This window comes from Alligator mississippiensis, chromosome 5 (assembly GCF_030867095.1).
Source record: "Alligator mississippiensis isolate rAllMis1 chromosome 5, rAllMis1, whole genome shotgun sequence".
NCBI classification, from domain to species: Eukaryota; Metazoa; Chordata; order Crocodylia; family Alligatoridae; genus Alligator; species Alligator mississippiensis.
The window spans coordinates 80947299-80959793 of record NC_081828.1 but is presented as its reverse complement, the minus strand read 5'-3'; the positions used below and the strand labels follow the sequence as shown (position 1 = coordinate 80959793).

At 44.8% G+C, this 12495-nt stretch overlaps 1 protein-coding gene across 6 annotated transcripts in view; it reads right to left on the bottom strand.

Annotated features, from left to right (window-relative positions):
• The window catches only part of COL15A1 (collagen type XV alpha 1 chain), a 308100-nt gene that overhangs the window by 74169 nt on the left and 221436 nt on the right, over window positions 1–12495 (bottom strand). For all 6 annotated transcript variants that reach the window (XM_019485357.2, XM_014602928.3, XM_019485342.2 and 3 more), the window contains 2 exons: window positions 11612–11656; window positions 1659–1703 (listed from right to left, as the gene is read on the bottom strand). In XM_019485357.2, coding sequence (XP_019340902.1) covers window positions 1659–1703; window positions 11612–11656 — 90 coding nt within the window. The remainder of the gene's footprint in view (window positions 1–1658; window positions 1704–11611; window positions 11657–12495) is intronic.

The window sequence follows — 12495 nt, the reverse complement described above, 5'->3', positions numbered from 1 at the left end:
GTACTTTGTGCATCTGCACTGAAACCCTGGACATGTGCTCTTGAGCTAGCCCACCTGCCCTATCCCACTCACATACACCCAACCTGAAAATACAGTAGTGAAGCGGGACATGCTGAGGAAGGCCCCCAGCATTGCCAAGGACACAGTCTTGCCACCTCCAGTGAGTTCTTATAAACAGAGGAGCAAGTCCTCTTCTGATTTTGAACAGTCAGTGAATTCTCCTGAATTCACCATGGTTTAACTCTAGGAGGGCCAGGTACCTTCAATGATTGTTTTTTATTTTTATTATTGAAGTACAAACAAACTATGGTACCTTGCTTTTTTAAACAGTGTTGTTATTACCTATTTATGACAGACAGACAGACAGACAGACTTTAGAAATGTGCTTTTATAATGTGTTTACCACAACAGCATACATTGTAGAATGGTGGTGCTCAACTTCTGTCCTGTGGGCCAGATACGGCACATGGGGCTTCCCACAGGTGCAGATCCAGTGTGTGGGCCTGGGCCAATGCACTAGATTGAACCTGTGGACAGACCCTGTGAGCTGACCCCATTCTGGATCTGGCCAATAGACCAACCTCACATGTGGGACCTAGCCTACAGACCAGTCCTGTGCCCTTCATCCAGCCCATTTGGCTAGAAGTCCTACCATCATAGAATAAGAATTAGCAAAATTAGGACCACAAAGTAGAACATTTTCTTTATGCAACTTATGCAAAAAAAATCAGCACCCTGAAGACATAAAAGAGCTTGAAGCAACTTTCCTTTGCATCAATGTATTATCTTTAATTATCATGTAGACAGGTGTCTTGGTTAAATGATGGAACTCAAAATATGTAGAGCAGATGGAATTTATAACAAGCAGCAGCCCACTGCACTATGTTTTTAAATTAAAAAAGCATATGCTGTGATAAAATTCTTATAAATGTTCAGCAAACAGAGGGCTAGATTCATTGTTGCTGTAATATAGCTTACATTACTATAACCCTTCTGATTATACTGGACTTACACCAATGCACAAATGAAATAAACTGGTGGTGAATTAGGCCCTGAATATTTTTAAAAAGAAGTATCAATCAAGAAATCACACAGTTTGCTGACATCTATGATTCAACTCAGTGGCAGCGTCTACATGAGGCATTGATCGCGCAGTAGCTTCATGTGACACAAGACATGATGCAATGCTACTGTGCAGTAGTAATGAGCTACTGCGCAGTCAGCACCACCAAGAAACCATTCAGGAATGCTATTGTGTAGTAATGCCAGTTACTGTGCATTCATTCGGTACTTGTGTATTCAAGTACAGGTTTCTCTTGCTTTATGCAGGTTCTGTATGTGCAAATTCGCTCTTATGCGATGACCCTTTTTGTACCAAAAATTTGTTATATGCGAATTTGAGTTTTGCGCTGTTTTCCAGGAACGCATGTATAGCATAAAGTGAGGGAAAGCTGTACTAAATGACTAAGCAGTAACAACTGTGCAGTCAGCATCTCATGTAGACACGATCAGTTCTGCAGACAGCTCCCCTCTCTTTGATCTTGGAATTCTCTACATGAAAGAAAAGTTTCCACCGTTGTTTTCAAGCAGAAAGAGCACACAATAAACTATGTAGAGAAAATAACAAAATTATGATTCAAGTCAGATGAATTTCCTACCTTTAAACCTGTCAAGCCTGGTGGACCAGCATCACCTTTTTCTCCCTGAAACAGATATACAGCAAAGATTATGGTAAGTAATACCTCAGAAAGATTACAGGAATTCAAACAAGTGCATCCCTTTGTTTGGAAAGAAAGGATTAAATCAGCACAAATTTGCTCCAGTTTTAGGTTTGTGCAAGTCCCATGATCTGTAATAAGTTTACTGAAAATCTTTTCAACTTCTTTTTCTCAGGATTACTTCTGTTCACATATATATGAGACTTATAGATGTTACTGCTTTTGGTGAAAAAATAATTTTTCATTAGACAGGCTTTGCCCACTTACAACACTTGTGGCAAAAGCAGGCAGACATTTATATTAGACAAACAGGCTGGATATATGACATCCCTCTAGATCTCAATCAAAGTCAGATCAAGTTTTTATTGCTATTGGTACCATGTAGTGACAATGGTTGAGCACCATGGTTGAGCTGTTGGTGACTCAGCTGGCTAACAGAAACACTAGCACTGTTAGTCAAAGAAAAGGTGGAGGGCAGGTCCAACCTGGCAAATAGCTTAACTTCTGTGGAACCACTATTGCTACTGAGAGAAAACACTGCAACAGTAGTAACAATAGGAATAGGTGATAGGTGCTGAATGATGAATTCCCTAGGTTAGATCATCTCCCAAACATGACCGAGAAGATAACACTCTTGGGGCTTATTTGGGGCACACCATATGATGCCACAATGTCAAACGCGTGCCTGATAATCCTGAGCATAATACAAGGGGACTCTGGCTAAGGAAAACAATAAATATCACAGCATGGAATGTAAGAATGTACACATGTAAAGGAGAGCAGCAGAATTATTATGTGGGGCTCCAGAAAATCTGACTTTGACATACTCAGGAAACTGGTAAGCAGAATTCCCTAGAAGGCAAGTCTGAGGGGAAAAAAGAGTCCATGGGAGTGAACTTAGGTTCACAAAAGCATGTGCTCCATATATGTATCTTACTTAGTTAGTCTACAAAGGTGCGTATCTGCCATGCCTTTTGTGCCTTGAGGAAGCCATTGGAAAGGCACAAAATCAGGCTATCCTTAAGGGAAAAAAAGGTAGAAAGCTTGCTTGCATGTGTCTTTATAGTGAAGTTTGGGGTGTCCTGTTGTTCTTGTTCCCTCCAATAATTCCCCATATAGCATGTCCTTGGGTATATGTCCATCTTACAATCATGTCCGTCTTCCAATCTACTCAGATGGCCTAGCCTTTTTAAAAGAGTTTACCCCTTCTGAGTACACTTCTGGTGGAGTGGGGGGGTGGGAGTGGGAGGAGGTTGGGGGGCAAAGGTCAGACATGAAGTGGGGGGGGTAGCAGTGGTCAGATGTGGAGCGAAGGGGGAGGTAGCAGTGGCCAGACACGGAGCGGGGGTGGGGGGCGTGCTCCATCCCCACCCATTCACATGTACCCCCTAGTCCCTTTCCAAGTACCCTTGGTTGACAACCCCTAGCCTAGCCAGTGCAGTCATCTCTGAGTAGAGCTGTCACGCTTGGCAACTGGACTTTGAAGAATCTCTGTGTTGGTAACTTTATCTTGCCATTTGATGTTGAGTATGTGGCATAAACGGCTCAGGTGGAAGCTGTTTAACCTTTTCTCTTGATGTGCATAAGCTGTCAGTGTTTCCCCACCATACATGAGAGTGCTGAGCTCACAAGCTTTGTACACTGGCATTTAGGTCTTGATGATAAGCTTTGAGTTGTTCCATGCTCTTTTAGCTAGTCTGCTGAAGGTGGTAGCAGCCTTTCATCCAGTGAAAGGTTAGTGGTCACTATAGAATCTAGGTAGCTGAACTTTTGGACTACTTCTAACTAGTTCTCATTAAGGGTGATTGACAGATCTTGTGGAACTCCTTGTCTTAGTACAACTTTTCCCTTTATGCTGATAGTGGGAGCAAATGTCTGACAAGCTCTTGAAAGGTGATCCATGACTTCTTGTAGTAGGGCTTCATTGTGGACTATAAGGGCAGCATCATCAGCAAATAGAAGCTCCCTGATAAGCACCTTTCTAACTTTAATCTTGGCCTTGAGTGGCAACAGGTTGAAGAGTTTTCCATCTGAGCTTGTGTGAAGATACGTTCTACCTTCCATATGGTTAAATGCGGAGTTCAGGAGTACCGAGAAGAAGATTCCAAAGAGCGTAGGGGTAAGAGAACACATCCTTGCTTCACTCCGTTTTTCATTTCAAAGTTGTCCAAAGTGGACCCATCAAACTGAACAGTTGCTTTCAAGTTATTGTGGAGAAACATATAAGACTTAACAGGATTGGTGGGCATCCTATCTTTTCTAGGACTGTAAATAGGCCTGCTCTACTGACAGTGTCAAATGCTTTGGTTAGATCCACAAAGGCGATGCTCAATGGTTGGTTTTGCTCTCTGCACTTTCTTGAAGTTGACTCAGAGAAAATATCATGTCTATGGTTGATCTTTCAGCCCTAAATCTACACTGAGACTCAGGGTAGACATGACTCACCAGCTGTTGTAGGAGCATCATGATAACCCTTGTGAAAGCTTTTCCTGCTATGCTTAGTGAGAGACCTCTGTAGTTGTTGCAGTCACCCTTATCTCCTTTATTTTTATATAAAGTGACAATGTTTGCATCACACGTGTCTTGTGGTACCTCACCCTCTTTCCCAGCTTTGAGTAACAGCTGATGAAGATATGGTAGTGGGCTTTCTTTCCTGCACTTGAGACTTTCCATTGGGATACCATCTTTTCCAGGAGCCTTGCCACTTGATAATGAACCAATGGCCTTGCTTAGCTCTTCTACAGTGGGCTCCACGTCTAACTCTAGCATGATCTGTAGAGTTGGTATTTGGTTCAGTGATTTGCTGGTGACGTTCCTTTCTTGTGACTATAGGTCTGAGTAGTGTTCAACCCAGCAAGACATCTGCTTGTTTCTATCTGTAATGGCTTCACTGCTGAGCCATTTGAGAGGGGCAACCTTGTTGACAGTAGGGCCTAGAGCTTTCTTCAGACTATCATACATGACTTTTAGGGTTTCCCATGTCTGAGGCTGCCTATTATCTCATTGCAGAGCTTAGTCCAGTACTGATTTGCGGAGTGTCTGGTTGTTCTCAGTACCTTGTTTTTTGCACATTGAAGTCTTGCTTTGGTGCTCACTGTTGGCTTCTTGTTGTGTTCCAGGTAGGCTGTGTTCTGGATGTTGATGAGAGGTAATAGAGTTCTTCTACAGTTTCTTTAAACCAGTCCTTATTTATTGGTCTCTTTTCCCCAAATGTAGCTTTAGCTGTTGCATAGATTGCAGTTCTTAAACCTTCCCAAATTTCCTCTGACTTCTCTAGTAGTGACTTCCCAAACATGATGAGTTCAAAAGCCTTCACAAACTCTTGACACTTCCTCTGGTTCTTGGTGCTAGTAGTATTGATTGTAGGCTTGCTCCTAGGTTTTGCTCTATGTAGTTTCTTAGCTGTAATCGTCACTTTGCTAATGATCAGGAAGTGGGAAGCCCTCTTGTCTAAACAGGGAAATCCAGTGCTCTTAAGAAAGAAGAAAGAGGCTTATAAACAATGGAAGCTTGGGGCAGGCTGCAAGGAGGACTATTCCATGATGGTCCACATTTGCAGGGAACAGATAAGACAGGCTAAAGTGGCAATTAAACTTAAGATTAGCAACGGGAATCAAGGACAACAAGAATTCCTTCTTTAGGTACATAGGGAATAAGAGGAAAACAAATGGGGCCATTGCTCAACAACTCAGGAGAGCTGGTTACCGGCACCCAGGAAAAAGCTGAACTTCTGAATGACTACTTCACCTTGGCCTTTCACTGGACCAAGGGGAAAACCACGCCTGGTAGAGTAGAGGATGAGCACGGTAGGAATAATTGCCTTCCTACTATTGCCATAGAATTGGTGTATGACCAATTAATAAAATTAGATGTATACAAGTCAGCAGGACTGGATGCTCTGCATCCGACAGTGCTGAAGGAGCTGGCTGAAGTCATTGCGGAACCCCTGGCAAAACTCTTCCACAACTTGTGATGCTCTCGAGAAGTCCCTGATGACTGGAAAAGGGCCAATATTGTACCCATCCACAAGAAGGGCAGGAGGGAGGACCTGGGTAAGCCGATCAGCCTAACTTCCATCCTAGGGAAAATCCTAGAAAAGTTCACCAAGGAGTCTATCTGCGATAAGCTTGCAGAAGGTAAGATTCTGAATGACAGCCAGCATGGCTTCGTTGTGGGCAGTTCTTGCCTTACCAACCTCATCTCCTTTTATGACCAGGTAACTAACCACCTGGACACGAGAGAGAGCAGGTTGACATTGCATACCTAGACTTCTAAGAGGCCTTTGATCTAGTATCGCACAATGTCCTCACAAGAAAATTGGAGGATTGTGGGCTTAACTCTGAGACAATCAGATGGGTGAGAAACTGGCTGCAAGATAGGACCCAGAGAATCGTAGTGAATGGATCTGTGTCATCCTGGCAAGAAGTGTGCAGTGGTGGCCCACAGGGGTCGGTGCTTGGTTCAGTACTTTTCAACATTGTTATTAACAATTTGGATGTGGGAGTGAAGAGCTCACTGGCCAAGTTCACGGACGACACCAAATTATGGGGAAGTGTGGTCACGCTTGAAGATAGGCTACAGTTACAGTCGAACCTAGGCAGGTTAGCAAGTTGGGCGGATCAGAACCTGATAAAGTTCAACACTGAGAAATGTAAAGTGCTCCACGTCAGGATGAGCAACCCCCAACACACCTACAGGCTTGGCGGCACCAGACTGACTAGCACCATGAATGAAAGGGATCTGGGGGTAATAATAGGCTACAGTATGCATATGAGCCAGCAGTGTAATAGTGGCTGTAGCCAGGAGGGCAAATAATACTATGGCATGCATCAATCGATGCCAAGGAGGTGATTCTTCCACTCTGCTCAGCACTGGTGAGACCACAGCTGGAGTGCTGCATCCAGTTCTGGGCAACACACTTTAACAAGGACGTGGACAAGCTTGAGAGAGCCCAAAGAAGAGCCACCCATATGATCAGAATCTTAAAAGACAAGCCATACGAGGAAAGGCTGAGGAATCTGGGACTTTTCAGCCTGAGGAAAAGAAGGCAGAGAGGGGACCTGGTAGCAGCTTACTGCTACACTACGGGAGTACATCAAGGGCTCAATGAGCAACTGTTCACCCGGGCACCCAAGGGGAAAACCAGAAGTAATGGCACAAACTCCTGGAAGATCGATTCAGGCTCAACATTAGGAAAATGGATGCAGGCCTCTGCCCCCCACCCCCCCCGGCGCCATTCTACAATTTGCTAGTACATTCAATTTGTTAGTACAAAAAATAATGGTCTTAAACTGCAACAAGGAAAATTTAGGTTGGATAACAGGAAGAACTGTCTAAATATGAGGATGCTTAAGTATTGGAATTCATTACCTAGAGAAGTTATAGAATCCCTATCCTTGGTAGTTTTTAAGGTCAGGTTAGACAAACATTTATCTGAAATGGTTTAGACCAGTAGTTCTCTGCCTTTCTAGACTTGAGGCATCCCTCAACAGACTTGAGGAACCCTTTGATGGACTCAGGCAACCCTCAGAAAATGCTAGCTCTTAATTTTTACTCCTGCTTTGACTACAAAAAATAATAAAGCAATTCCTGTTGCAAAGAACTCAACAGGTTGAAATGCTTTTAACCCTATAGGCCATGTCTAGATGAGTGCGGCCATGCAGTATGTGGCACCGCAGACATGTCTGTGATGCCACATACTGCATGTTCATTTGTTCTCTGCACTGCAAGGAGCAACATGAGGGGATTTTTTTACCCCTGGATAGCCAGGGTTGAAAAAAAAACATGGAAAAGGAAGTAGAGGGGAGCATGTGGTATCAGTGTGCGCCCCCCAAAGTTGGAGCCTGGCCAGCCAGAGCTGTGCTCTGCTGCCGGCCAGGCTCCATGTGGCAGGATCACCACTGCTGCAGCCACAGGAGGCCCCCAGGATGCCAGGTAAGGCTTCTGGGGCCAGCCCAGTAACCCAAGGGTAACTTGCTGTGTGCTAGAGTGCACATGGCACGGGCGTTCCCCAGAGACAACTAGTGGAGGCACAAGGTATGCCGCCGCTAGTTGTCCCCAGGGAACCAAACATCCATGTACATCTGGACATGGCTATGTATTTCTATTTGATATCTCCAGGTTTTTCCTTATGAATCATATTTGCAAACATACCAATGTTAAGACTGTGTGACACCCCTGAAAGGATCTCAAGGCACTCCAGGATTTAGAATCACTGCTTAGACAGTGATAATCCTACCTTGACTAGTGGGTTGATGGCCTCCTGAGGTTCTTGCCAGCCATACTTTTCTACAATTCTATGAATATTATGACAATGTGGCAAGTTATCCATGTTGCAATCAGAACTGGATTAGGGCCAATGTTAAGACAAACAGTCTAATGGAGATATAATGGAGAAGGTCATTGCATGGCAGAAACAAACAACCTGATAATACTAGCAAATTGCTCGTCAAGCATGATGGAGGGAGTGGGGGGTGGGCAGGGGCAGAGGCCTGCATTGTTCCCCTGGCTTTGGGTTGGGGTTTGGCTTCCCTCCCTTCCCTGTCTGCTGCTTTGGGCCTGGGTTCGTTCCCTCCCCCCACTCCTTCTGTTGTTTTGGGTCTGGTTCCTCCCTGTGCTTCAGGTGCAGGCCCATGCACTTCCCCCCAACCACCTGCCTCCCAGGATGGGGGGGGGGGGCAGGGGGAGGGGAGCAGCAACAGGCAGCCAGTGGCAGCTGGGGCCAGCAGTGGTGGCCAATGGGGCTGTCGGCAGGTGGCTGGTGCTGGTGGCAAGTGGCCATGCTCTGGCCCAGGATAATCCCCCCCTTCCCTTCCCCCCTACCTTCCAGCAGTTGTTTGGGGGGCTGCTCCGGCCCCTGGCTCCAAAGAGCAGGGCCGGGGGGGGGGAGGGGTAGGCCAGCGGCACTGTCCTCGCCTCCCTCTGCATCCCCTCCATTATGGTGGCACTCCAGTTCCCACTGTCCCCCTCTGCTTCCAAGGAGTAGGGCTGGGGGGGTGGTGAGGCCAGCACTACTGGCCTCACCCCCACACCCTGGCCCCTCAATCTCTGCTATCACGGCAGGACTCTGCCATGTGTCTGTTGGAGCACTCTGATTGGCTGCCAAGACTACCAACCAGAGTGCAAATAAAGCATTACAGACAGACAGACTAAGGCTTTTATAATATTAGAATACTCAGGGAAATAGCATTGCATGTGTGGCAAACTGGGTGAGCAAGAAGTATTTTGGGATACAACACAATTAAGAGAGAACAGTTTCAGTGGGCGCATCTACACATGCGCCCCACTGTGCAGTTGGTACTGCACAGTCATTTAGTATTTGCTTTAGCAAGTACAGGCAATCCCTCCTAATGTGGTTTCACTTAGCGCTATTTTGCTATAGTGCTCATTTAAAATTCACACTTGATTCCACCTAGCGCTGAACCAGTTTCGTTACAGTGCTCAGTGAAGCAGTGGTGGTGAGAAGTGGTGAGCGGCAGTGAATGGCCCAGTGGGCATGAGGATGGGGCCCATGCTGGTGCCCTGGGGCTAGTGCAGGGCAGCAGGAGCACAGTGCCTAGCTGGCACGTGGTGCTGGAGAGGCTGGCGGGTGGGGAGAAGCAGCAGTGCTGCAATGCGGTGAGTGGGCAGGCAGGAGTGAGTGCAGGGCCTGTGCCAGTGCTTGGGGCCAGGGTTAGTGGGGGCCCAGGGTGGTGCAGCAGGAGCACAGGGCCCAGGCTGGCACATGGGGCCAGAGTGGCTGGCAGATGGGCGGGGGGGTTGGGGAGAAGCAGTGGCAGTGAGAAGTGGCAGTACCCAATTATCTCTATTTACATTAATTCCTATGGGAAAATGGGTTTCACTTAGTGCGGTTCTGCTTCGGTTTGTCCGGATCCAATTAAGAGCGCTAAGCAGGGTTGCCTTTACAAAATGACTGTGCAGTATCTGCTGGTAATGCGCAGTCCAGGTGGTGCACAGGTCATTTCTGACCCTACTGTGCAGTGGCTCATTGATACTACGCAGTAGAGGCAGTGTCATGGTTAGTGCCTGCTGACGCTATGCCACCATAGCAAGCATCACGAGCATTTCATGTAGATGCACCCAGTGAGACTCAAACCTATGCCCATGAATATATGTATCATACAGCATCCCACCAGCTCCTGCTTCAGATGAAATGCTGCATTACTTTATGGACAGCTACTGGAAGTTGATGATTCAACCTAATAACAAGGTTTTTTGTATCTGGTGACATAGCACAAAGACTGGAGAAGTGAGACTGGATAAGAGAAGTTCTGGGATAATGGGGTCTCTGTGAGCTGAAGATGCTGGTTACAGACCACGTGAAGTTTGTAAAAAAAAAAAACCAATGGACTTTTTGTTGCTAACAAAATGTTTTATCACCACCAGAAATGATGACACGCATATTCAGATGGTATATGAGGAATCAGATTGATTTCATGTTGGCAAGCCAAAGGTGAAAGTTGGGCATCCTTAATTGTAGGACCTTTTCAGATGCAGATTATGGCAGTGGCTGGGGATGGGGGCTAGCAACACTCTCGCCCCTTGAGCAGCCAGCAGGGAAAAGCCTGGGACCATGAAGGCAGACTTCCCTAATGAGAGAGTCCTGTCAGGGCCTGGCCATGACCCGCTCAGCTCAACTCCCTGCAGAAGGGAAGGGAGGGCTGTCCTAGAGCTCCCCAGCTTCTAGGATGAGCCACCGCAGCCATGTGCCTGAATTTCCTCAGTCCAGAGAGAACATCTGTCCAGTTTCCAAACAGTTTAGCCTAGCCAGGTTAGACTAACCTGCAAAGATTGAATCAATTCAGGCTCAGGCTTTTTGAATGTCTGTCCCTAGCCATTAAGACAATATTGACTTACCATCACTATGTTATAACATTAGCCTGACACTTGCGTTATGATTCCTCTCTCTCTTTAATCCACCACTGTGACTCTTACATTTAAGACATTCTGTATTGTGGTAATTGTTAGTGGCAATAAATGCACTGGCTGCTTTAAGAGGATGTTCCACGTAGTAGAATTAGGGGGATGTAGTGTCCTTCCTAATTCCTACACTGGCATTATATTCTGTGAGCCTGGTCTGGATCTAGGGCCACATTTATATTGTTACTCTTCCAAGCCTAGGACCACTGACAAGAAATAAACCTTCATCTGTATCTAGGCCCAAGAATTAGGAAGTCTAGGTGGCTTACAGGGGTCCTAAACATGAGTCCTAGCACTGTTTTCAGGCTCCCCTGAGTAGCCCTCGACCCTTGAAAATCAGTTTGCTTGTATAATGCCAAAATCTGAGTATTTTAGCCTGGTTGTTTAGTGTTTATGACACTGTAATCTGTGACATATAACTATTAATTGTGTCTTTAGTCAAGCTGTACCAGTATCAATATGAAAAAACTTCTGAACTAGATTTATATTAATGTAAATGAATGTAAAATTTGCTCAACATAATTTAGACATGTCAGTGTTACTAGAACTTTTTAAAAAATAGAAATGTTTTGATTCTACTAGTTTCCTCTTTACAGAGTGTTGTAAAAGGACTAGGGTTGGGTATATGACCAATCAAATAAAGTTTAGTCAAATATCAGGCAAAAATTGTAAAACATTGACAATGCAGTCAAATAATACACAACCCCCCACAAATTTTCCATTAAGAAATGTGTCAAAAACAATAAAAAATTATTTCTGTTAAGAAAACTGAAAAAAAAAATTCACTCCCCCAAAAATTGCCGTAATCTTTGACCAGTCAAAAACTAGGCAGTCGATTGACCAGTTTGCCAATCCTAAAAAGAATAAAATCAAACATGATCTAGCAATGTGTAAATACATCAAACCAGTACGTGTTCCAGTGCCAAATATCAAACATTGCTGACGTTTAAATATAATTTTCTAATTAATATTACCTTTGGTCCCATTGGCCCACGTTGTCCAATCTCCCCCACAGGACCCTACAAAAGAGAGCTAAATTTACCAACAAACCAATATAAGATTTCTCTGCAACAATTCGAACAAAAAAACCTAAGTCACAGCCATGTAAAGAAGTCTGCTAGTTGCATTATCAATAAAGGAAATTTGGAATATTAAACAATTTTAGAATATTTTAAAGCCTGATTGACATGTATTGCATGGTGTCTTATCACTTCAATGATAGTTTGCTTATATTTGCTTAATATTTTCTTATAGAGGACACGGAAGCTTTATTTAAAATTACCCAAGTGATGCAGTTTCAAGGTGTTATTTTCAGGCGGTTGCTATTATTTACATACTTGCCTGAAACAAAAGGCTGTCTTCAGTCTGAAACAATATTTTTGCTATGATTAAATCAAAACGGTGTCACTATTTTCAAATCTGTGCTGGAAAAATATACAGTTTCCTATTTTAAAACACGTTTTATGACCTCCTGGCTTCTTGCTGAAACTGCTTCAGTTTGTTAGTGTTAGAGGGCAAAACTTGACAGAGCTATGAATCCCACAGGTATAGTCAGTGGTCTGATGAAAAGTGGTTATACATACACACTGAATTTTTGTAAAGCAATCACTTAGGGTTTATCTACACTGCAGTGATGGTGTCCACAGAACTGAGGGCCTAAGTCCTGTCCACCTGCTTGAATCCTCTGACACCCCAAACCTGGAGAGGGAGTCTTTGGGAGATATGTGGGGCCAGGGGGAAGGGAACAAAGCACATGCTGTGGTTCAGTGAAACAGTTATCTGGGAAAAGAGCAGACCCTGGGTTCTAGCTGGTGCCCTTGCTCCTGCTGAGATGGAAGATTCCTTCCTGTTCTGTCCT